This window comes from Hypanus sabinus, chromosome 24 (genome assembly GCF_030144855.1).
Source record: "Hypanus sabinus isolate sHypSab1 chromosome 24, sHypSab1.hap1, whole genome shotgun sequence".
NCBI classification, from domain to species: Eukaryota; Metazoa; Chordata; class Chondrichthyes; order Myliobatiformes; family Dasyatidae; genus Hypanus; species Hypanus sabinus.
The window spans coordinates 1614662-1641502 of NC_082729.1; the positions used below are offsets into that span (position 1 = coordinate 1614662).

General features: G+C 47.3%; 1 protein-coding gene across 2 annotated transcripts in view; it reads right to left on the bottom strand.

Annotated features, from left to right (window-relative positions):
- Positions 1 to 1313: 1313 nt before the first annotated feature.
- Positions 1314 to 26841, bottom strand: part of LOC132380390 (proto-oncogene tyrosine-protein kinase LCK-like) — a 104778-nt gene continuing 79250 nt past the window's right edge. For both annotated transcript variants that reach the window (XM_059949139.1, XM_059949138.1), the window contains exons 10-13: positions 25535 to 25611; positions 21097 to 21250; positions 6384 to 6515; positions 1314 to 2377 (exon numbers count right to left, since the gene is read on the bottom strand). In XM_059949139.1, coding sequence (XP_059805122.1) covers positions 2175 to 2377; positions 6384 to 6515; positions 21097 to 21250; positions 25535 to 25611 — 566 coding nt within the window. In that variant the 3' untranslated portion in view covers positions 1314 to 2174. The remainder of the gene's footprint in view (positions 2378 to 6383; positions 6516 to 21096; positions 21251 to 25534; positions 25612 to 26841) is intronic.

The following is a 26841-nucleotide window of genomic DNA, read 5'->3' on the forward strand; positions in this document are numbered from 1 at the left end:
GGAAAGAGCACTCACTTTCAGCTCACATCACACAAGCATGGTAACCTCTCTGCCAACTAGCAAATGGATCCACCTACTGATATTCGTGCAGAATAGAAACACAACTTGCAGATATTCATCTTTTAGGAAGATGTTCAAAATGATCAGGTAGTGAGGTGGAGATACGTCTGGACCATAGGAGGTGCAAGGTTCTGTTTCCCTCTGCTGGCCTGCAGCTCACCCTTAGACAAGGTGTAGCACCTACTTAACCTCCCCCGCCCCCCCCCCCCCCCCACAAATCAGGGTCACGTGAAGCCATGGGAGCAGGTGGTAGACGGTCATATGAACAGCTGGTGCACATCACAAGCTTTTTAATGATCCATAGTTGAAAGAATTAGAGGGGAATTGGACAGGAACAATATTCTGCCATTGAATGTTGAGATCTGGATCTCCCTACCTGAAGGTGCAGTGGATGCAGAAAGCTCTTTTATATTGAAGAAGTACTGCACCTGGATTTGATGGATTTAGGAGGATCCTGGCCGAGAGTCTCAGCGTTCTCTTTCTAATTACTGTGGCAGTGAAAGGGGAAATCAGAAACTACTCGACTCTGCTGACCAAAAAGTCCAACACTTGGTGCCACACATCCACAAACCAATTACAGAAGCATAATGCCAGGGAGGAGACTCATCTCACTTATCGAGCAGTTTGAATTTTGCGATGGATTTTGTCATATTAAAGATATTCAGTGGATAGCTAAGGAAACTAAAAGGAAAAAAGATCAAAGTTGTTGTGATTTGATGAGAGCCCGGCCAGTGCTTTCAATAGAGCATATATTGCAAGAATTGTGGCAGAAATGTATCAGACCTCCCGGGGGTTGCAATAACTCATATGTCTGTGAGGGAATTGTACATTATTCCAAGTGTGTGTGGGAAGTTGGAAGCAATAGCAACCAGTCCCCATGCTGTAGTATTTCAAATCTAAAATATTCTTCAGATATTCTCTGATCACCCTCTTGGTGCCTGGTTTCACCAAGCTAGACCTGAACACGATCAGCAAATTATCTCTTCTATCTGCCTGCTTCTCATTTCATTCTCTTCCCATAGCCAACACACCTTCTTCAGGCCTCTTCTTCCACCTATCACCTCCCAGCTTCTCACTTCATCCCCTTTCTCCCCCACCCAACTCACCTTCCTCCTCACCCAACCCACCTTCCTCCTCACCCAACCCACCTTCCTCCTCACCCAACCCACTTTCCCCCTCACCTGGTCTCACCTATCACCTCCCAGCTTCTCACTTCATCCCCACTCTCCCCCACCCAACCCACCTTCCTCCTCACCTGTCAGCTTGACCTCCTTCCCCTCCCCCATCTTCTTTTACTGGCTTCTGCCCCCTTTTTTCAGGTGCTGGTAAAGGGTTTCGTCCTGAAACATTGGCTTTATTCCTCTCCATAGATGCTGCCTGACCTGCTGAGTTCCTCCAGCATTTTGTGTGTGTTGAACCTTGTAGAACTGGGATTTTAAATATATCTCTAGCTCTTATGTGTCACTAGGTAAGAGGAGGCAGGCAGACATTTGTTGTATCCCCTCTAATGCATGGGAGGGAGGTGGGAGGGTGATTAGTGAGTGAAACTGAGCACCCTGAAGGTTCTACAGTGATTGGAGGAAATTATAAGGGGTTGTCAGGGGTAAGTATTTTTTACAGAGAGAGTGGTGGGTGCATGGAACATGCTGAGAGGGGTGGCAAAGGATGCAGATACATTAAGAAACTCTTGGATAGGAACTTGGAGGGCAGAAAAATGGAGGGCTATGTAGGATGGAAGGGTTAGGTTGATCATAGAGTAGGTTAAAGGGTCGGTACGACATTGTGGGCCAAAGGGTCTGTTCTGTGCTGTAACACTCTATGTAATTCCCAGAGCAGGAATTGCTAGGCTGACACGCGGGAGACAGCTTTGCCAAGACACTATTTTGAAGAGCGGAGTTTTCCAGAAAGCCACTTATACATTGTGGAATTTCACTAAACAGATTACCTGGTCGTTATCGCATTGCTTTTTGTGAGCCTTGCTCTGCGCTAATTGGCTGCCATGGTTCCTATCTTACAAAATTTCAAACATATTGGTTGTACAATATTGGTAAAGCGTGCAGAAGGTGTTGTGTAAATCCAAGTCCTCTGGTCCAGCAGTGGGCGGGTGTTCCTCCTTAAGGCTGCTGCTGGTACTGAGCCTCAGTGGCTGTAAAAAAGTCCTCCAGGACACTTTGGAGATACTCAAACGTCGGCCGATCATCGGGATTTTCTCCCCAGCATCGCATCATCACTTCATAGAGTTCTTCCGTGCAGTTTTCAGGTGCTGGCATCCGATAGCCCCGTTCCAAATTCTGAATCACCTCCGGATTGGTCATTCCTGTGTGCAATGATAAGGAGAGGTGAAGACTCAGAGAGAAAGAAGACAAGTGATTGTCCTAAAGAGAGAGCTGCCTTTAAAATATATGTAACAGCACACTGACTTAGGGAAAAGTTGGACTTGATTAAAATAACAATTGAATTTGACCCTATTCCCAAAGATCTGACAAGCAGAGAAGCTATTTATATCAAATGGTTCAATTTAATATCAGAGAACGTATACAGTATACAACCTGAAATTTTTACTCTTCACAGATATCCATGAAACAAGAAACCCCAAAGAATGAATGATATTAATATGACCCTAAAGCCCCCCTCCCATGTACAAGCAACAGCAGCAACATCAACCCTCCCTCCACTTGACTCGCTCCCACCATGCAAGCAATATCAAAAAGCCAACATTCCTGCTAAAGTCAGAAAACCACCTACTGAAATCAAACAGGGTATAAAAGGGAATTAAAACTCTAATCTCAGTTTAATAATGTAGACATTATTGATCACCCAGTCTACTGTCTCAGGTTCCAAAGGCAGAAGGATAATCTGGACCTAGATCTACTTAGTGCTGTGACCCTTGGTCCTGCCAACAACAGGGGAGAGCTCAGAAAACGAAACATCGCTGAGGTGCTCCTGGAATGGGAGTGCGGCCCACAGTCCGCAGAAGCCCAACTCAGAAACCTCAGCCACAGATCTGCAGCTACTGATGGAATCCAATGGAATCCAAACTTTGGGAGCGAGGGGGGTTGCAGTGGCAACTCCGCACTACATGTGAATGAGGCCAATAATTCAGAGCCAAACCGAGCTCAAAACTCAAATGTTTATTAACAGCTTGTGGCTCTCCAACAACCAATGCTGGGCAACGGTGCAAGTATTAATGGCTCACTTGCCTTTAAGTTCAGGGTACAAGGTAGGACAGGTACAAGAACATCGTATTGGCAGTCTGATCAGCAATGGCTAATTAAACGTAGAACAAGGAACATAGAACTTAGAGCTTTAGAGCATAATACAGACTCCTCAGCCCACAATTTATTCTACAATATTTCATTAGCAGTTTGAGGAGATTAGGTATGTCACCAAAAACACTCAGAAATTTCTATGGATGTACCGTAGAGAGCATTCTAACTGGCTGCTTCACCTTCTGGAATGCGGGGGGGGGGGGGGGTATGATTACTGCACGGTATTTCTATTTTTGCACCACTTAGTTAATTTAACTATTTATTATATATTTATACTTGCTGTAACTCACATTTTTTTCCCTATTATTATGTATCACATTGTACTGCTGCGTCAAGCATAACAAATTTCATACAGGTGCAGGTGATGTTAAACCCCATTCTGATTCTGATAAGCTGAGCTTTTATCCTACTCTGAGATCAGTCTAACACATCCCTCCCACCTGGCCTTCTATTTTTCTGTCATCCACATACTGTACCTCTCTAAGAATCTCCTAAATGTCCCTAATGTATCTGTCTCTGCCTCCACTCCTGGCAGGTCATTTCACAAATTCACCACTCTCTGTGTAAAAAACCAACCTCTGACGTCCCTGCTATTCTTTCCTCCAATCAGCCTAAAATTATGCCCCCTCATATTAGTCAATTTTGCCCTGAGAAAAAAAAAGTTTAATGCTGGATTATCCCAATGTCGTTTGGTCAACTTGTGGTGAAGTTTTGACAGGTGTCAGGTTTGATTCTGCCTGCCTGCCTTTAGTGGGAGACCATTCTCGGCTCGCTGCTACCCCCTCCCACCTCACTGGGATCTGAAAGTCCTGTGGAAAACTAAGCCGAGGAGATCCCCATGGCCCTGTGTTCAAACAATGGCGGCCAGGAGGCTGGTGCAGGGACATCCCTGGGTGGATATGACAAAAGCCTTTTGCAAAGGCTATTACAAAGATTTTGTGCTTTATATTCTTTGCTTGTGGTCATATTCTTTGTTGTAATTTGTGCGATTTGCTTTAGCTAGGGCGGACATCTGACTTGGTGTTTTTCTTTGAATGGGTTCCATGGTTTTTTTTTGTTTCGTGGCTGTTTGTAGGGAAGACGAATTTCAGGGTTGCATACTGTATAAAACTTTGATGATAAATGTATTTTAAACCTTTGAAAGATTAAATAAACAGAGAATTAATTTATTGTGAAAGATGTAAAACTACTCTGGAGCTTTGTATAACACCATAAGATACAGCAGCAGAATTAGGTCATTCAGCCCATCGAGTCTACTCGATCATTCTATCATGGTTGATTTCAAGTCAAGTAAAGATTATTGTCATTGAAATATGAACATGAATGCCGCCAAATGAGATGATGTTTCTCTGGACCAAGGTGCAAAGCACAATAGTAACACACAATAACTAAGGAAAGTAATTAAATCTAGAATGAATTATGCATAGATAAACAAAGTGTATAAATTAAATATTGTCGAGTCGAGTACAAATGATCTGGTGACACTTGGAATGTGATGTGGCAGGGAGTTCAGAAGCCTAATGGCCTGAGGGAAGAAGTTGTTGCCTATTCAGACCGTATTTATTATCCCTCTCAATCCTAGTCTCCTGCTTTCTCCATGTAACCCTTGACGCCCTGACTAATCTGTCTGTAAAAGGTCTTTTTGTTTATGGTCTCCATCGGGATCCTGATGATCTGAACGAGGGCTGAGAGGACCTCTGAGAAACACCTAGACTTGTAACCCTCAGATTCAAATTGCAAAGATGTATGGGTTAGGCTTGGTGAGTTCTGGGCATGCTACGTTGGCGCTGGAAGTGTGGTGACACTTGCGGGTTGCCCCCAGTACATCCTCAGACTGTGTTGGTCGTTGACAGAAATGATGACGTATATTTCATGTTTCAACTGATATGTGGCAAATAAAACTGATCTTTTAGATTTCCAGTCTGGCCCTTCCCACTAAAAGTGTATATTACTCTTGCAAGTTATGAATAAACTAATCTTGGAGTTCGTCAGTGGACAGATGTTGACCCCCCCCCCCACCATATCACCAAGGGTGACGTTCGTAGGGTTGTTGGCCGACCCTGGAGGTTAGGTCACAGACATTTCGTCACCAATTGAGGTGACACCATCACTGCACGAGCGAGTGATGTTTCTGCTGAATGCTGGTGTTTGTTGGTCCGACTCCTCGTTCTGATTGGTTGCCTCTCACTCTGCCACTGGTTTCCGCTTGGCCCCAGCCAACTGGATAGCTGAGTTTCCTCCACTGGCCCGTATCCCTGCTTATCCTTTGTTGTGCACGTTGGTTCCTTGATAACTCGGCAGAAGCAGCACTCAATTGAACAATTTTCTCTTTTGTTTCAAACTAACTATATCTGTTTATAGCAAGATGGGGCCAGAGATCATCGGTAGCGTTCTGTGAGCTGCAGAAATTTTCCCCAAAAATTCTTTTAAATATATCTCTTTTGAAATGTCTTTTGATCTCTGGTTGTTGATCTTTCATTGATTCGATTTTACTTACTATTCTATAGATTTATTGAGCATGGCAGCAGGAAAATGAATCTCAGGGTTGTATGTGGTGACATATATGTACTTCGATAATAAAATTTACTTTGAATTTTGTTGATATGCTGTCAATACAAGCTAAGGGAGTGTTCATTATTAAGGATCGCCAGCACCCAGGACATGCCCTTTTCTCACTGTTATCATCAGGGAGGAGATACAGAAGCCTGAAGGCACAAACTCAACGATTCAGGAACAGCTTCTTCCCCTTTGCCATCCGATTCCTAAATGGTCATTGAACCCTTAAACACTACCTCACTTTTTTAATATACAGTATATTATTTCTGTTTTTACATGGTTTTTAATCTATTAAATATACATATACTGTAATTGATTTACTTATTTATTAATTATTATTATTATTATTATTTTATTTTTCTTTCTTCTATATCGTGTATTGCATTGTACAGCTGCTGCTAAGTTAACAGATTTCATGACACATGCCGGTGATAGTAAACTTGATTCTGAACATTCTGATTTGAAGGGTTTATATGTCAGTCAGTGTTGGATTTGTACCTGGATATGGTATCCGTCCGTATGTTACAATCTCTGTAAGGAGAATTCCAAAGCTCCAGACATCAGACTTGATGGTGAATGTGCCATAGTTGATGGCTTCCGGTGCTGTCCACTTGATGGGGAATTTAGCACCTATACAGGAAAAATAGGTGTTAATTAAATGCAAGAATATTCTGCACAGAATGGAAATCCAGATTAACACACACAAAATGCTGGAGGAACTCAGCAAGCCAGGCAGAACCTATGGAAAAAAGTACAGTCGATGTTTCTGGTTGAAACCCTTTGCCGAAGGGTACCAGTTGGGTGTGCTGAAAGTTATGAAGGTGTTTGAGAACCTGGAAGGTGTTTTCAGAATCAGGGGGTCTATAAGTTCAAAACAGTTACTAAATCAGAAAATTGTTATTGAGTTGAAGAAAGTTCTTAGCTGTGGAGGCCAAGTCATTGGGTACATTTAAAGCAGAGATTCATAGGTTCTTGATTAAGTCAGGGTGTCAAAGGTTATGGGGAGAAGACAGGGAATGAGGCTGAGAGGGGTAATAAATCAGCCATAGTGGAATAGCAGAGCAGACTTGAAAGGCTGAACAGCCTAATTCTGCTGCTATGCTTCATGGTTTTATGTTCTTAAGTACTCAGTTTCCTTGAGTTTAGTGACAAAAACAATGTATTCAAATACATGCTTGGGTAATTTAGTGGCGATGTGGGCTGATCAGTCTGGGTTACTTGGAGTCTTTACCATAAAGGTAGTTTTCACTGCAACCGGTGGAGGGCTAAAATGAAATCTGATAGATGACAAAACTTCAGTTTAGGTTCATTATGTTAAAGTATTTGCTCCAATCGACAGCTCATAGCGTAATTTTAAGATTATCGTTGTAGAATATGTTTGAAATTTTTTTACAGGTAAGGTTGTTGGATTTGAAAAGCCAGGATAAACTCAAAGCACATTTATTATCAAAGAATGCATAAATTATACACCTTGAAATGTGTCTGTTTACAGGCAGCCACAAAGCAAGAAAGTCGAATAACCCAATTTTAAAAAGACCGAAAACCACAACACAGAAAGTGAGAGAGAAAAACGCACGTCGTGCAAACAGTAGAAGCAAGCTGAAAATGTCATGAACCAGGCGAGTCCTGGGTCCACTCCTGGTGCAGGTAGAGTAGGCCCAAGCCAAGCCTCGGTTCCCAGTTTTCACAGCCGTGGGGCAGAAATGCACAGCAGCCCGATCAGTTCACAGTCTTGACGCTGTGGAGAAAGGAATGAACATTCGCAGGAAAGCTTCAAAATCAGCCCAACCCTTGCCTCTGTACCCAACACTTGGTCTTCCAATCTATCTGTGCCAGCAGTTAAATTGTCCAAGCACCAAGTAGTGCCATGTTCTAGGGGTCGAATCCAGACACCCCGATACTCCTGGAGCCTTTCTCAGTCTCACCAAATCGGTTCTCAGCTTGGAGCGATCCAATCCTGCATCCGGGTTGGGTGTACGGGCATCGAAACTTCTCCAAAATGCCCACTCCATCTCCAGCAGTGATATGAACTCTGTCTGTGAACCTGGCGGCTCAACGACATTGCGTCCTGTGACGCTCCAGCACGGCTCATTCGGGTATGGGTTAGGGTTAGGGTTAACCCTAACCCTGCCTCTGCCTGGCTCCTCACCGCAGTGAGAGTTCACCATAATTTGCTTCACGAAAGATGTTCATGAAAGAACACACATGGAGAGGATGTTTCCAATAGTGGAAGCGTTACCTTTGTTGTAGTTTTATCCCAAGGTTCTTCACCCTTAATGGAAATAAGCACTGGGAGTGCTACCAAAATTCTCCAGAGTTGGAACAGAGATGTCTCTGCCTCTTGCAGTGTTTCAAGCCAACCACAAGATGGCAGTGAGTACACAAGTTTGTACTGTGCGGACGTGTGTGATCTTATGACTGACAGAATACAATGCTCATCCATTAATCAGATTGTTCATCTCTGGTCAAGCACAGAGGATGGTTATTTATGGATTTATTTATTTATTTATTGAGCTGCAGTGTGCAATAGGCCCTTCTGCCCCTTTGAGCTGTGCCACCCAGCAATCCCACAATTTAACTGCTGAAGCCCAAAACACTGACTGTACTTTTTTCCATAGATGCTGCCTGGCCTGCTGAGTTCCTCCAGTATTTTGTGTGTGTTACCCCAATTTAACTCTGGCCTAATTACATGACATTTTACAAAGACCAATTAACTTGCCAAGCGGTATGTCTTAGGACTGTGGGAGGAAACCAGAGCACCCGGAGGAAACCCGCACAGACATGGGGAGAAAATACAAACTCTTTACAGGCAGCTGTGGGAATTGAACCTGTGTCACTGGTGCTGTGCTAACCCCTGGAGGAAACCATTCAGTTCGTAGCAGAACAATCTCATCACTTCTATTGCCACACCTGCAGCCCTACAAAGACAATGTGTCTCCGTGTACGTGTCCCTGAGGAGCAAGAGTATTATCAGCTCCAAAATGTGCCCTCAACCCAGGTACTTGGAGCATGATTAAGGGACCCAAACATGAAGATTTCAAAGAGCCAAACCTACAGAATGTTTCTATAGACAATGCTCAACTCGAGGTGGAATAGCAACACATACACAATGCTGGAGGAACTCAGCAGGTCAGGCAGCACCTATGGAAATAAATAAACAGTTGATGTTTCGGGCCGAGACACTTCTTCGATGTGTGATAGAATTTTCCACCACCATCTCTGAGATTGTCCTCTTGTCTGTTTCCCTTCGTCCTGTGGAATATTGGAAGTTGGCAGCCAGTACATCCTTTGCCTTCACAAACATTTCTAACCTTGTCCAAGAGAATGATGGCTTTTCAATGCCATGCATTTCCCCAGATACCCTTTCAGTTCCTCATTCACTCTTCTCCAGTTCTTGAAGGTATTCTATATTTTCCGCTGTTAAGATAAAATATGTAAAATAATCTCTGCCCTTTCGATATTCCTCAGTATAACCTGTTTCTGTAAGAAGGGACCCATAGACTTTCGCTAATATTCTCTTTACAAGTTTAGAATATAGAACAAGACAGGCCTTTTGGCCCATGATGTTGTGCCAACTTTTAACCTACTCTAAGGTCATGTAACCCTCCTTTCCCACATCTTTCTTGTTGCCCATTATGCGGTTGGTATTTCGGGTGGCAATCATGTTCCTCCATATCTGGTGGTGTTCAAGGCTTCCTTCATCATGTCTGTAGCTTCCTCTCGGTTTCCACTACTGTCAGTCCCATATGGAGACTCAGGAATACCTCCCACGTAGCCTTCCATTTTTCTATCAGCCATGTATTTAGGTTGACTTTCAATAACTTTAGTAATGACAGTTCCCCAGGGGTCACCAGTGAATAACATTTAACTGGACTAGCCATGTAGATACCATGGTTACAAGATTTAGGGGTGGGGGATCTTACTGAACCTATTGAATATTGGAAGCCCAGGATAGCGTGGATGTGGAGAGGATGTTTCCTATAGTGGGAGAGTCTAGGACCAGAGGGCACACAGCTTCAGAATAGAGAGACGTCCCTTTAGAACAGAGATGAGGAGGAATTTCTTTACCTAGAGGATGGTGAATTTGTGGAATTTGTTGCCACAGGCGGCTATAGAGGCTAAGTCATAGGGTATATTTAAGGTGGAGGTTGACAGGTTCTTGATTAGTAAGGGTATCAAAGAATGGCAGAATGGGAGAATGGCAGCATCAGGCCAGTTTGATTGGCAGCGCTTCAGTCACACTAAGGGCCCGTCCCTTTGCCACCCTTATACAGAGCGTACCACAACATGCTGTGCAGTCACACACCCTGGCACCTCCCAAGCCTATTGATCAGACTGGACAGAACATAGAACCCTCGCCTGAAGGCACTCACTCAATTCAATTCAAGTTTAATTGTCAATCACCATGCACGAATACCCATGAATACAGCCAAACAAAACAGAGTTACTCCAGGGTCAAGATACAACACAGTACCAACAGTCACACACAGCGTGAAGGACACACAAGATAGCAAACACATCATAATCACACAGTGAAGGAGTCCAATAGAGCCTGTCTCCCTCTGAGTGAACACTTGGGGGGCAGCACCTACACCTCAATATTTGAAGAATAGCTTCTTCTCCTCTGCCAACAACCCATGGACAATGAGCCCATGTACACGACCTCACTATTAGTTTTCTATTTTTTTTGCTTCCTTTTCGCACCACTTATTTAATTCAATTTTTTATTTATGTATTTCTTAGTGTAATTCTTATTGGAAAGGAGAAGATGATGCCATCGAACAACGTGACCAAAGGCGACGTCCTCCAAACAGTTCACAAAATGACTTCCCTTGCTGCTTCTTCTTTCCAGTACGATTCTGCTGCTGTTGGAACCTGCGATTTACAGTTTGATGGTGAGTTTTGGGCTAATTCAGCGACCAGGCGCTTTGCTGTCTCCAAGGTAGTTCTGTGAGGCTTTGTGTGGAGTGTGAGGCCCAGAGCCCACCAAGCCTGGGGATGGGGCGAGGGGTAGTCGACCATTTCTCATCGATCTAAGTGTTGAACAAGATTGAAATCAGCGGGGATGGGAGCGGAAGGTGAGCAGGTGTTCAGCACCTGTGTGTGACTGGTCTCTCTTGTTCTCGCTTGCTGCTTTAGGAGAAAGATACCTGCATTTGATCGGTCTCTCTCTCTCCATCTTGTTTGATGCTGCCGGAGTCCTGGATCTTCGTGCTTTGTGGATTGAACACTGATGTTATGACATGTTTCTGCTTTCTGGTTCTTCCTTTTTTTAATTGCTATTTTGTGAGATTTTGATGAGGGGATTTGGCTCTGCAGCCTGCAGTCAATGAATGATCACCCCTCACCCCAACTCCAGGCTTCATGGCCTCTGGGCCTCACACTCCACACAAAGCCTCACAGAAAACCCTGGTTTGATGTTTTATATTCTCTATTTTTCACTTTTTTTTTGCCATTTGCACAATCTGTTCTTTTTTTTGTATGTTGGGGGTTTAATCTTTTTCTTTGAAAGGGTTCCATAGTTTTTCTTTGTTTTGTGGCTGTCTGAGGGGAGGATGAACCTGAGGGTTGTATACTGCATACATACTTCATAAAAAATTACTTTGAATCTTAAAGTTTTAAAAAAATTATTATGCATTGCAATGTTCCCCTGCCACAAACAATACACATGGAGTATGTCAGTGATATTAAACCTGATTCTGATTCCGTGGTTTACAAGGATGTTACCAAACTTTGAGGGACTGGGTTCTAGGGAGAAGTTGGCAAGCCTAGGGCTTTACTCCTTGCGGTTCAGGAGCATGACCTAATGGAGGTATATAACACTATGAGGGACACACTGTAGATAGGGTGAATGCACACAGTCGTTTTCCTCAGGACTGGGGAATCAAGAGCTAGAGGGCAGATGTTTAAGGCGAGGAGGGAAAGATTTAATAGGAGCCTGAGGGGCAACCTTTTCACCCAGAGGGTGGACTGTATATGGAATGAGCTGACAGAGGAAGTGGTTGAGGCAGGTGCATTAATAACATGGAAAGGACGTTTGGACAGCTTCATGGGTAGGAAAGGTTAGGGATATGGGTCAGAGGGCCAGTTTCTGTTGTGTAAGGATCTCTGGCCATGACAAAGTTCAAAGGTTGTGGGAACCGTGCACAGTTGGGATGAGTGAAGTTTCCCTTCTGGTTCAGAAGCCTGATGGTTGTGGGGAAATAACTATTGATGTGGGATCTGATGGCAGCAGCGAGAAGAGAGCTTGTCCTGGGTGGTGGGGGTCTCTGACGATGGATGCTGCTTTCCTGGGTGGTGGGGGTCCCTGACGATGGATACTGCTTTCCTGGGTGGTGGGGGTCCCTGACGATGGATACTGCTTTCCTGGGTGGTGGGGGTCTCTGACGATGGATGCTGCTTTCCTGGTGGTGGGGGTCTCTGATGATGGATACTGCTTTCCTGGGTGGTGGGGGTCCCTGACGATGGATGCTGCTTTCCTGGGTGGTGGGGGTCCCTGACGATTGATGCAGCTTTCCTGGATGGTGGGGGTCTCTGACGATGGATGCTGCTTTCCTGGGTGGTGGTGGTCTCTGACGATTGATGCTGCTTTCCTGGGTGGTGGGGGGTCCCTGACGATGGATGCAGCTTTCCTGGGTGGTGGGGGTCCCTGACGATGGATGCTGCTTTTCTGGGTGGTGGGGGTCTCTGACGATGGATGCTGCTTTCCTGGGTGGTGGGGGTCCCTGACGATGGATGCTGCTTTCCTGGGTGGTGGGGGTCCCTGACGATTGATGCTGCTTTTCTGGGTGGTGGGGGTCTCTGACGATGGATGCTGCTTTCCTGGGTGGTGGGGGTCTCTGACGATGGATACTGCTTTCCTGGTGGTGGGGGTCTCTGACGATTGATGCTGCTTTCCTGGTGGTGGGGGTCCCTGACGATTGATGCTGCTTTTCTGGGTGGGGGGTCCCTGACGATTGATGCTGCTTTTCTGGGTGGGGGGTCCCTGACGATGGATGCTGCTTTCCTGGTGGTGGGGGTCCCTGACGATGGATGCTGCTTTCCTGGGTGGTGGGGGTCCCTGACGATTGATGCAGCTTTCCTGGATGGTGGGGGTCTCTGACGATGGATGCTGCTTTCCTGGGTGGTGGTGGTCTCTGACGATTGATGCTGCTTTCCTGGGTGGTGGGGGGTCCCTGACGATGGATGCTGCTTTCCTGGGTGGTGGGGGTCCCTGACGATGGATGCTGCTTTTCTGGGTGGTGGGGGTCTCTGACGATGGATGCTGCTTTCCTGGGTGGTGGGGGTCCCTGACGATGGATGCTGCTTTCCTGGGTGGTGGGGGTCCCTGACGATTGATGCTGCTTTTCTGGGTGGTGGGGGTCTCTGACGATGGATGCTGCTTTCCTGGGTGGTGGGGGTCTCTGACGATGGATACTGCTTTCCTGGTGGTGGGGGTCTCTGACGATTGATGCTGCTTTCCTGGTGGTGGGGGTCCCTGACGATTGATGCTGCTTTTCTGGGTGGGGGGTCCCTGACGATTGATGCTGCTTTTCTGGGTGGGGGGTCCCTGACGATGGATGCTGCTTTCCTGGTGGTGGGGGTCCCTGACGATGGATGCTGCTTTCCTGGGTGGTGGGGGTCTCTGACGATGGATGCAGCTTTCCTGGGTGATGGGGGTCCCTGACGATTGATGCTGCTTTCCTGGGTGGTGGGGGTCCCTGACGATGGATACTGCTTTCCTGGGTGGTGGGGGTCTCTGACGATGGATGCTGCTTTCCTGGGTGGTGGGGGGTCTCTGACGATGGATGCTGCTTTCCTGGGTGGTGTGGGTCCCTGACGATGGATGCTGCTTTCCTGGGTGGTGGGGGGTCCCTGACGATGGATGCTGCTTTCCTGTGTGGTGGGGGTCCCTGATGATGGATGCTGCTTTTCTGGGTGGTGGGGGTCTCTGACGATGGATGCTGCTTTCCTGGGTGGTGGGGGTCCCTGACGATGGATGCTGCTTTCCTGGGTGATGGGGTCCCTGACGATTGATGCTGCTTTCCTGGTGGTGGGGGTCCCTGATGATGGATACTGCTTTCCTGGTGGTGGGGGTCCCTGACGATGGATGCTGCTTTCCTGGGTGGTGGGGGTCTCTGACGATGGATGCTGCTTTCCTGGGTGGTGGGGGTCCCTGACGATTGATGCTGTTTTCCTGGGTGGTGGGGGTCTCTGACGATGGGTGCTGCTTTCCTGGGTGGTGAGGGTCTCTGACGATGGATGCAGCTTTCCTGGGTGGTGGGGGTCTCTGATGATGGATGCTGCTTTCCTGGTGGTGGGGGTCTCTGACGATGGATGCTGCTTTCCTGGGTGGTGTGGGGTCTCTGACGATGGATGCTGCTTTCCTGGGTGGTGGGGGTCTCTGACAATGGATACTGCTTTCCTGGGTGGTGGGGGTCTCTGACGATGGATGCTGCTTTCCTGGATGGTGGGGGTCTCTGACGATGGATGCAGCTTTCCTGGGTGGTGGGGTCTCTGATGATGGATGCTGCTTTCCTGGTGGTGAGGGTCTCTGACGATGGATGCTGCTTTCCTGGGTGGTGGGGGTCTTTGACGATGGATGCTGCTTTCCTGGATGGTGGGGGTCTCTGACTATTGATGCTGCTTTCCTGGGTGGTGGGTGTCTCTGACGATGGATGCTGCTTTCCTGGGTGGTGGGGGTCCCTGACGATTGATGCTGCTTTCCTGGGTGGTGGGGGGTCCCTGACGATGGATACTGCTTTCCTGGGTGGTGGGGGTCCCTGACGACTGATGCTGCTTTCCTGGGTGGTGGGGGTCCCTAACGATGGATGCTGCTTTCCTGGGTGGTGGGGGTCTCTGACGATTGATGCTGCTTTCCTGGTGGTGAGGGTCTCCGACGATGGATGCTGCTTTCCTGGGTGGTGGGGGTCTTTGACGATGGATGCTGCTTTCCTGGATGGTGGGGGTCTCTGACGATTGATGCTGCTTTCCTGGGTGGTGGGTGTCTCTGACGATGGATGCTGCTTTCCTGGGTGGTGGGGGTCCCTGACGATTGATGCTGTTTTCCTGGGTGGTGGGGGGTCCCTGATGATGGATACTGCTTTCCTGGGTGGTGGGGGTCCCTGACGACTGATGCTGCTTTCCTGGGTGGTGGGGGTCCCTAACGATGGATGCTGCTTTCCTGGGTGGTGGGGGTCCCTGACGATGGATGCTGCTTTCCTGGTTGGTGGGGTTCTCTGACGATGGTTGCTGATTTTCTGGGTGGTGGGGGTCTCTGACGATTGATGCTGCTTTCCTGGGTAGTGGGGGTCTCTGACGATTGATGCTGCTTTCCTGGGTGGTGGGGGTCCCTGACGATGGATGCTGCTTTCCTGGGTGGTGGGGGTCTCTGACGATGGATGCTGCTTTCCTGGTGGTGGGGGTCTCTGACGATGGATACTGCTTTCCTGGGTGATGGGGGTCTCTGATGATGGATGCAGCTTTCCTGGGTGGTGGGGGTCTCTGACGATTGATGCTGCTTTCCTGGGTGGTGTGGGTCTCTGACGATGGATGCTGCTTTCCTGGTGGTGGGGGTCCCTGACGATTGATGCTGCTTTTCTGGGTGGGGGGTCCCTGACGATTGATGCTGCTTTTCTGGGTGGGGGGTCCCTGACGATGGATGCTGCTTTCCTGGTGGTGGGGGTCCCTGACGATGGATGCTGCTTTCCTGGGTGGTGGGGGTCTCTGACGATGGATGCAGCTTTCCTGGGTGATGGGGGTCCCTGACGATTGATGCTGCTTTCCTGGGTGGTGGGGGTCCCTGACGATGGATACTGCTTTCCTGGGTGGTGGGGGTCTCTGACGATGGATGCTGCTTTCCTGGGTGGTGGGGGGTCTCTGACGATGGATGCTGCTTTCCTGGGTGGTGTGGGTCCCTGACGATGGATGCTGCTTTCCTGGGTGGTGGGGGGTCCCTGACGATGGATGCTGCTTTCCTGTGTGGTGGGGGTCCCTGATGATGGATGCTGCTTTTCTGGGTGGTGGGGGTCTCTGACGATGGATGCTGCTTTCCTGGGTGGTGGGGGTCCCTGACGATGGATGCTGCTTTCCTGGGTGATGGGGTCCCTGACGATTGATGCTGCTTTCCTGGTGGTGGGGGTCCCTGATGATGGATACTGCTTTCCTGGTGGTGGGGGTCCCTGACGATGGATGCTGCTTTCCTGGGTGGTGGGGGTCTCTGACGATGGATGCTGCTTTCCTGGGTGGTGGGGGTCCCTGACGATTGATGCTGTTTTCCTGGGTGGTGGGGGTCTCTGACGATGGGTGCTGCTTTCCTGGGTGGTGAGGGTCTCTGACGATGGATGCAGCTTTCCTGGGTGGTGGGGGTCTCTGATGATGGATGCTGCTTTCCTGGTGGTGGGGGTCTCTGACGATGGATGCTGCTTTCCTGGGTGGTGTGGGGTCTCTGACGATGGATGCTGCTTTCCTGGGTGGTGGGGGTCTCTGACAATGGATACTGCTTTCCTGGGTGGTGGGGGTCTCTGACGATGGATGCTGCTTTCCTGGATGGTGGGGGTCTCTGACGATGGATGCAGCTTTCCTGGGTGGTGGGGTCTCTGATGATGGATGCTGCTTTCCTGGTGGTGAGGGTCTCTGACGATGGATGCTGCTTTCCTGGGTGGTGGGGGTCTTTGACGATGGATGCTGCTTTCCTGGATGGTGGGGGTCTCTGACTATTGATGCTGCTTTCCTGGGTGGTGGGTGTCTCTGACGATGGATGCTGCTTTCCTGGGTGGTGGGGGTCCCTGACGATTGATGCTGCTTTCCTGGGTGGTGGGGGGTCCCTGACGATGGATACTGCTTTCCTGGGTGGTGGGGGTCCCTGACGACTGATGCTGCTTTCCTGGGTGGTGGGGGTCCCTAACGATGGATGCTGCTTTCCTGGGTGGTGGGGGTCTCTGACGATTGATGCTGCTTTCCTGGTGGTGAGGGTCTCCGACGATGGATGCTGCTTTCCTGGGTGGTGGGGGTCTTTGACGATGGATGCTGCTTTCCTGGATGGTGGGGGTCTCTGACGATTGATGCTGCTTTCCTGGGTGGTGGGTGTCTCTGACGATGGATGCTGCTTTCCTGGGTGGTGGGGGTCCCTGACGATTGATGCTGTTTTCCTGGGTGGTGGGGGGTCCCTGATGATGGATACTGCTTTCCTGGGTGGTGGGGGTCCCTGACGACTGATGCTGCTTTCCTGGGTGGTGGGGGTCCCTAACGATGGATGCTGCTTTCCTGGGTGGTGGGGGTCCCTGACGATGGATGCTGCTTTCCTGGTTGGTGGGGTTCTCTGACGATGGTTGCTGATTTTCTGGGTGGTGGGGGTCTCTGACGATTGATGCTGCTTTCCTGGGTAGTGGGGGTCTCTGACGATTGATGCTGCTTTCCTGGGTGGTGGGGGTCCCTGACGATGGATGCTGCTTTCCTGGGTGGTGGGGGTCTCTGACGATGGATGCTGCTTTCCTGGTGGTGGGGGTCTCTGACGATGGATACTGCTTTCCTGGGTGATGGGGGTCTCTGATGATGGATGCAGCTTTCCTGGGTGGTGGGGGTCTCTGACGATTGATGCTGCTTTCCTGGGTGGTGTGGGTCTCTGACGATGGATGCTGCTTTCCTGGTGGTGGGGGTCTCTGACGATGGATGCTGCTTTCCTGGGTGGTGGGGGTCTCTGATGATGGATGCAGCTTTCCTGGGTGGTGGGGGTCCCTGACAATGGATACTGCTTTCCTGGGTGGTGGGGGTCTCTGACGATGGATGCTGCTTTCCTGGGTGGTGGGGGTCCCTGACGATGGATACTGCTTTCCTGGTGGTGGGGGTCTCTGACAATGGATGCTGCTTTCCTGGGTGGTGGGGGTCCCTGACGATGGATACTGCTTTCCTGGGTGGTGGGGGTCCCTGACGATGGATGCTGCTTTCCTGGGTGGTGGGGGTCTCTGACGATGGATGCTGCTTTCCTGGGTGGTGGGGGTCTCTGACGATGGATACTGCTTTCCTGGTGGTGGGGGTCCCTGACGATGGATGCTGCTTTCCTGGGTGGTGGGGGTCTCTGACGATGGATACTGCTTTCCTGGTGGTGGGGGTCTCTGACAATGGATGCTGCTTTCCTGCGACTCTGCTCCATGTGGATGTTACTCTTGTGAAGTTTCCTGTAGGAAGCTGTAGCTCACAATATTGGTGCTCTGTACCAGACAATGAGTCTTTGTTGTGTATGCTGTACCTGCACAGAGCTGCTGGCCCGAGTGGCAACTGCAGTTCAGACATTTACCAGAACAGCAAGTTTGGTTCCGAAAGCCATGTTCTGTGGCTTCCGGCATGGGTCAGCGTGCCGCCTGACCATGACCATGACTGATTTCCTGTTCATTGTCTTACAGAAACATCTGTCACTCACTTCAGCACACAAACAATGTGTCATGACAGTGAGTGACGTATGAGTCACTAGGGGCTGAAGACAAGAGACAAAATGTCCCACACAAATAATCTTCAGAGATGACATTCTGCAAAGACTATTTTTAGAACATTGGTAGGAATTTCTACAACATTGTTATAACGAAAGGCCAAAAGACATAGGAGCAGAATTAGGCCTTTTAGCCCATTAACTCTGCTCTGCCTTTCCAACTTGGCTGATTTATTTTCTCTCTCAACCCCATTCTCCTGCCTTCTCCCTGTAATCTTTGACACCCCGACTAGTAAGACCTCCACTTTAAATATATCCAATGGCTTGGCCTCCATAGCCATCTGTAGCAATGAATTCCATAGAGTCACCTCCTTCTGCCCAAAGAAATTCCTTTACATCTTTGTTCTTCCTTCTATTCTGAGACTTTTCCCTTTGGTCCTCGACTCACCCACTACAGGAAAACTACTCTCCATGTCAACTCTATCAGGGCCTTTCAATAAGATCTCCCTCGTTATTCTAAACTGTAGCAAGTACAGACCAAAGGCATCAAACTCTTCTCATACTTTAACCCTTCCATTCCTAGGATCATTCTCCTGAACCTGTCTGGACCTTCTCCAATGCCAGCACATCTTTTCTTCGACAAGGGGTTCACGGTAGCATATTGGCGAGCACGATGCTAATACAGCTCGGGTCATCAGAGTTCAGAGTTCAATTCTGATGTCACCTGTAATGAATCTGTACATCCTTCCTGTGGAATGTGTGACTTTTCTTTGGGTGCTCTACTGTCCTTCCACAGTCTAAAGACGTACCAGTTAGCAGGTTAATTGGTCATTGTAAGTTGTCCTGTGATAGGCTAGGCTTAAATCAGGAGTTGCTAAGGCACCCGGCCTGAGGTGATGGAAGGGCCAATTCCACCCTGTATCTCAATAAATGAGCAAACAAACAAACAGGCAGATAGACACAGATAGATAGACAGACAGATAGAGATAGATAGGGACAGATAGACAGACAGACATATAGATAGATAAATGGATAGAGGGACAGACAGATAGACAGATAGATAGACAGACAGATAGATGGATGGACCAATATATAGATAGACAGATAGAAAGATGGTTAGACATAGATAGATAGATAGATTAATAGATAGATTGACAGATAGATAGATAAATCAATCAATCAATCAAACTGCTCACAATACTCTAAATACGGTCTGACCAGCGCTTTATAAAGTCTCTGCATTATACTTCTGCTTTTATATTTTGGTCATCAGCACAGTTCTCTGACGACGTTAAATGCCTAATTTACTTGGTTGTGCTTAGCGGCAACGTTCAGCCCCTGTGTGTAAGATGGTCATGGGAGCAGGTGGGAAATGCACTGCTATTCCCTGAGCCCCAACATGAAAGAGAAGATAAAGGCAGATCTCAACTAAAGTGTTTACAAATGACTCCTAAGTCTTCTCCAGTGTTGATCGAACGTGCCGCCAACACAACCCTGTAGCAACATTTCCCTACTGTGCCAGAAAATAAAATTCACTTTCAGAGTTCTTGATTTCTTTCGGTTCCACAAATACAAAACATAGGCAGGTCCGAGATAGATTTTGGTCTTGCTTGTAACGCTCAACTGTGTTTTTGGTGGGTGTCACCTTGGGAACAAATATGTGGTTGTTACCTGGAAGCGGTAATGTAACGGTTAGCGTAATATGCTACAAAAGTGCCATCGATCACCAGTAACGGCTATGTAGCGGTTAGCCTAATTTATTTCAGCACCACCAATTGCCAGTTGGGTGTCAATTCCTGCTGCTGTCTCTAAGGAGTTTGTACATTGTCCCCGTGACTGTATGGGTTTCCTCCGGGTGCTCTGGTTTCCTCCCACAGTCCAAAGACGTATGAGTGGGGGTTAGTAAATTGTGGGCACGCTATCTTGGTGCCAGGACCACTGTGAGCCTCTCAAGCTGCCCCCAGCACAACCTGTGACCATGTTGCCTATTGGCACAAATGATACATCTCACTGATACGACAAATCTATCTGATCTTTACCTTTTCCTCTCTCCGTTCCGAGTTAAAGTATCACACTGTCAGGTTTGTGAACCTTTTGTACTTCTGCAGAATCAAAGGATTTTTGGATGATGAGAGTCAAGCAATCTTTGTAGCCAGTTTTTGTAGGATGCAGGGTACTCAGTCGAGAGCAGGGGTTCCCAACCTGGGGTCCACGGACGCCTCGATTGATGATAAGGGTCCTTTGCACAAAAATGGTTGGGAACCCCTGGTCTGGTGCCTGATTGGTTTATCTAATACTAATTATCTGGTCATGCTGAGAATCCTTACGTCTCTGAAATGGGACTTGAACTCCCAACTTCTTGACTCAAGAGGTGAGCCTGGGTCCTTTCAAACAGCAGATGACACAGGCATTTATAAGTCAGCTGAAGAATGAAGATTGGTCTTTTATATATGACACTGTGGGCATGTTAGAGCCAGAATGTGTAGCAAAACTCGTGGGCTGCTCCCAGGACATCCTGTAAATATGTTGGTTGTTAACGCAAATGACATAATTTACAGTATTTTTTGATGGTTGTGTGATAAATTAATCTGAATCGGAATCTGAAGCAGAACTGACCAGGTGTTGGGATGATAACTTGCCCCCAGTCCATGCCCTTTGCCCTGATATCCAGAATGAGCACAATTGCTGGGGAAGAGATGGTGCCACCTGCCTCTGCATCCTGCTCTCGTGCCGATTCTCTGCGAACAACAACATTCTCAACAGCGTATTTCGCAGTCTCTAACACCAAGGAGGAGACAAGAGCCTTACCCTCTCTTGCTGTGTACTCATTGTCCTCAATGAGTCGAGCAAGTCCAAAGTCTGCAATCTTGCAAGAAATCTCCTCTGAGACCAGGATATTGGCTGCACGGAGATCCCTATGGATGTAATTCTTCTGTTCAATGAAAGCCATTCCCTCTGCGATCTGTGGACGAGAGTCAGGTGTATGGGGTTGAGTGGGATCTGAAATCGGCCATGATGGAATGGCAGAACAGATTAGGCTGAATGGCCTAATTCTGCTCCTGTGTCTTACGATCCTATAGTTCAGCTGTGAGTCACCTTAAGCCGCTCTATCTTAAATTGACAATATTTATTGTGTTCTCAGTATGAACTTTTTCTCATCCCTCCCCCTTCTCTCATTTTCCATTCCCTATTCTGGTTCTCCTCACCTCCCTCTGGTCCCCTCCTCCTCCCCTTTCTCCCATGGTCCATTCTCCTCTCCAATCAGATTCCTTCTTCTTCAGCCCTTTACCTTTTCCACCCATCACCTCCCAGCTTCTTACTTCATCCTCCCATCCATCTTCCCCCTCACCTGGCCTCACCCATTGCCTGCCAGCTTTTACTCCTTCCCCTCCCCCACTATTTTATTCTGGCTTCTTCTCCCTCCTTTTCAGTCCTGAAGAAGGGTCTCAGCCTGAAAGGTTGACTGTTTATCCCTTTCCGCAGAACCTCCCTGACCTGCTGAGTTCCTCCAGCACTTGGCGTGCATCTTCCTCTGGATTTCCAGCATCTGCAGGAATCTCTTGTATTTATTCTCTTTATTTTAAATGGATCGCTGGGGTAACAAAGTTTTAAAATGTTTAAATCTACTACAAGGTTTCAATCACGTTTCAAACAACCTGACAAGTCACTGGTACTGAAGGGAAATTTGATGAATAAAAGGAATATTTCCTCAGCCAGATCTTTCTTGATCCTTCATCAAAAGCTTCACTACCCGCAATTGTTTAATCAGTTTGCTTGCTCCTAGTTTTCTGATTGCTCTCCTCTGTCTTGACACGGACATGGATGCTGCGGTTCTGCGACCATGAACCTGTAATTCACCCTCCCCTTCTTTCTGTGCCTCCCCATTCTCTATGGTCACTCTATCTTGTGTCAGTCAGTACCAGCTGAAACTAGCCCCATTTATAGCCCAGGAGACAGTGCACCCTCCACTGAATACAATGCAGACAGACCCCTTCATAATCTTTAAAAAATACACACTAATTAACTCTAAGTTATCCCCATAATTTAAAAACAAGTTTTAAATGAATTAAAACATTCTAGAAAGGATGGGAAAGGTGGCAATGAATCAACATATAGGAGAGGATTGAAAATCTGGCTGAGTGGTGCCACAACAACAACCTCTCACTCAATGTCAGCTAATTCCTGACTTCAGGAGGAAGTAACTGGAGCTCCATGAGCCGGTCTGAATTGGAGGATCAAAGGTGGAGAGGGTCAGCAACTTGAAATTCCTTGGCGTTATAATTTCAGGGGACCTGTCCTGGGCTCAACACGTAAGTACAGTTATGAAGAAAGCACAGCAGTACCTCTACATCCTTAAGAGCTTACAAAGATCTAGCATGTCACCTAAAATTTTGATGAACTTTAATAGGTATGTGGTGGAGAGTATATTGACTGGGTGCATCACAGCCTGGTATGGAAAAACCAATGTCCTTGTATGGAAAATCCTACAAAAAGTAGTGGATAGCCCAGTTTATCACGGATAAAATCCTGCTCATAATTAGCTCATCTACACGAAGTGTTGTCACAGGAAATCAGCATCCATCATCAGGGATCTCCACTACTCAGGACATGCTCTCTTCTTGCTGCTGCAAGAGGGTACAGGAGCCTTAGGACTCACACCACCAGGTTCAGGAACAGTTGTTACCCATTACTGAAGGCGATAACTTCACTCAACTTCACTTGCCCCATCATTGAAATGCTCCCACAACCTATGGGTTCACTTTCAAGGACTCTTCATCACATGTTCTCAACATTTGTTGCATATTTATTTGTAATAATAATTATAATTTCTTACTTTTTAGTGATTGACTGTTCTATTTCCCATGTTTCTATATATTTGCAGAGATTGGTGTCTTTTGTACACTGGTGGAACGCCCAAGTTGGTGGGCTCATTCAGTGTCCTCAGGTTGTATGAGTGGATTCGGAAGTGTGAAAGAGTTTTATTAAGTCATGACTCCTTTCTCCAGAACACAGACCATACATTCCCCCATTACGGACACTGGCCTGTGACTGTGTGCTCAGTCCTCACCCTTACACGTCCCAGTTGGACATGGAATTATATTTCTGCATTCCAATGATATCATGGACCTCTGTTGACCGAGCAATTACTCCTGCAGAGTGTTTTTATCATCTCTTCCCTTTCCTGTGCCATGTCACAGGCTGTGATAATTGTGTACTTGACTTCAGAGTTGGGCCCTCCCTCTTCACTGTAAGTAAAGCATCAACCAGCCCGCGTTCAATGCTGAGCTCAGCTGTGTGTTTCTGCACCTACTCAATGCTTGTGCTTCTCGTTGCACGTTTGGTTCCTGCTTGAAGCCCAGCACACCACATAAAGAGTCCTCGCCTTGAGCATGCTGCAGGCTTCTCTGCAAAAGCATTTTCCAATGTTTGAGCAGCATAGAGTTGCGGTGAGAGCATTGTTATCTTTTGTCAGGTTTCTGTAGCCAAGGGATGTGGTCAGGGTGCTTGATGACATCCATTGTTCAGCTTTTTATTGACACCATAGAGTCAGAGAACAATACAGCTCCGAAAGAAGCCCTTCAGCCCTACTTTTTCATGCTGACCATGGTGCCTACCAAGTAGTCCCTGTGATTGGCCCACTTCCTTCTGAACCAGAGCTTCCTAGCCTGGGGTCCACAGATCCCTCGGTTAACAATAAGGCTCCCTGGCATAAAAAAGGTTGGAGACCCCTCCCCGAAGCCTTTCCTATCCAAGGACCTATCCAAGTGTCTTTTCATGTTGCTATTATTCCTGTCTCAACAACAGTACTGTGGTAAAGTCTTGAGCGCATACATATAGCTAGGGTGCCTAAGGCATTTGCACAGTGCTGTATTTGTCAACGTGGAGTAGTGAGCGAGTTTGTGAATCTGACAGGAGCAAAGGATGTTGGGAATTGTGCCGCAAGCAGGTGACAGAGGAGTGCTGGGGTGGGGGGTAGTTTTGGCACGGGTGTAGACACACCCAGCCCTGAGACACCAGGCAAGCTCATTTGATTCCAAATAATTGCTTTCCAGATCATTACAGAATGTCATTCTGGTGCTTCCCACTCCCTCCCCTCTCCCTTCCCCTTTTCCCAGCCATGATTCCCCTCTCCCTGCCCCCTTCCTACTCTCAGTCCAGAATAGAGACCCATATCAGAATCAGGTTTATCATCACTCACATATGCCATGAAATTTGTTTTTTGCAGCAGTAGTACAGTGCAAATCATAAAATTACTACAGTACTGTGCAAAAGTTCAGGCACCCTGGCTGTATATATGTGTCTAAGGCTTTTGCACTCTACAGTACCTTTAGCATATTTCATGTACAGAATGCAGTAGGCCCTTTGGCCCACAATGTGTGTCAACCTTTTAAGCTACTCCAGAATGAACGTAACCTTTCCCTTCCACAGAGCCCTCCATCTTTCTATCATCTATGTGTCTATCTAAGAGTCTCTTAAACGTCCCTAATGAATCTGTCTCTACCACCACCTCGATGGGGCATTCCACGTACCCACCACACTTTAAAGCCTACTTCTACCATCCCCCCTGTACTTTCCTCCAATCACCTTACAATTATGCCCCCTTGTATTAGCCATTTCCACCCTGGGAAAAAGGAGCTGACTGTCCACTTGATCTATAATCTCTCCTATAATCTTACATGCCTCGACAAATCACCTCTCATCCTCCTTTGTTCCAGAGAGAAAAGCCCAACCTCATTCAAACATTCCTCAACAGACATTATAAAACTCCTCTCTAAAACTTCCACATATTTCCTATAATGAGTGACCAGAACTGACCTCAATGGGATCTTTTCTAAATGAAAGAGGCAGCAAAGGAGTGTATTAATAGAGCTCTTTAAGATTATGAAATGATTTATATCCAAAGCTAGAGACCACAATATTTCAAATGTGGTCTAACCAGGGGTTAGTAGAGCTGCAACATTACCTTGAACTCAGTCCCATGACTAATGAAAGCCAACACACCACACACCTTCTTAAGCATCCTGGCAGCTCACATGTCAATTTGTGGGATCAATGGGCGTGGACCCCAAGATCCCCAGTTATTGCTTCAGTTCAGTTACTGATCTACACTTGCCAAGGACCATTTTGGCCAGGAACACTGAGGTGACATGAATGGAAAGTTTCATCAGAACATCTCAACTATTTACTGATCCAATTTCAGCACATCTGGTCTTGTTCTGTCTCTGCCCCAGGTACAGAAGCTCACCTGTGCTGCCATATCGATCAGCTTATATATGTTGAGCTTCGATCCAACAGGTGACTTCAGAAAGTCAACCAGATTACCTAAAGGGAGATAAGTAGAAAGATTAATACCATAACTGCATCTGATTTATTAGACAGTCAGCTACATCACATTTGAAACAATACACCATTATTTTCAGTGTAATAAATTAGGTGTTATCCATACTTAGTGGGATGATGTAATACCTTTGCCTGTGGTGTCAGCAAGGTGTCTCTTATCATATAACGGACACAATTGTTGATAGTGATTCCCATTTGCTTAAAGTCTGGAGAAAATTTGTTGAGACAGAGAGGTGGTGACTACTTCAGACTGAGAATCGAGCAATTGTGGGCAGGACCTCAGGATAAAGACTGCAGTGAGGAAGGCAAATGCAATGTTAGCATTCATTTCAAGAGGACTAGAATAAAAAAGCAAGGATGTGATACTGAGGCTTTATAAAGTATGGGTGAGGCCTCACCTGGAGTATTGCGAGCATTTGGGGCCGCTTATCTAAGAAAGGATGTGCTGGCATTGGAGAGGGTTCAAAAGAGGTTCACAGAAATTATTCTGGGATTGAAAGGCTTCCCACATGAGGAGCATTTGATGGCTCTGGGCCTCTACTCACTCTACTTCATTTAGAAGAATGAAGGGTGACCTCACTGAAATGTGTTGAATGTTGAAAGGCCTCGATAGAGTGGATGTGGAGAGGACGTTTACTATGATTGTAGAGTCTAGGACCAGAGGGCACAGCCTCAGAATAGAGGGACATCCTTTCAGAACAGAGATGAGGAGGAATTTCTTTAGCCAGAGAGTGGTGAATCTGTGGAATTCATTGCCACAAGCGGCTGTGGAGGCCAAGTCATTGATATATTTAAGGCAGAGGTTGATAGATTCTTGATTAGCCAGGGCAAGAGGGGATTTGGGAGAATGTGTACACTACCATGCTGCCCCTACCGATTCCAGCACTCTGAGCTGTAATAGAGCCACTACCCGACTGTGGTGCTCCAGTGATCGAGTCAGGAATCACAGCGGCATGAAGAGGAATTTCTTCTCTCGGAAGTTCAAAGTAAGATTTATTACTGGAGTACATGCATGTCACCACATGCAACCCTGAGGTTCATTTCTGTGGGCGTGCTCAGCAAATGTATAGAACAGTAACTGTAACCAGGAATGATGAACATGGAACTCTCTGCCTTCGAGAGGAACAGAGGCAGCCATTGAAGGTAAGGATATGTGGATATCGCAACTGCACCAGAGTCAAGGGGAGAGGGAGAGAGAAGGGGACCATGTTG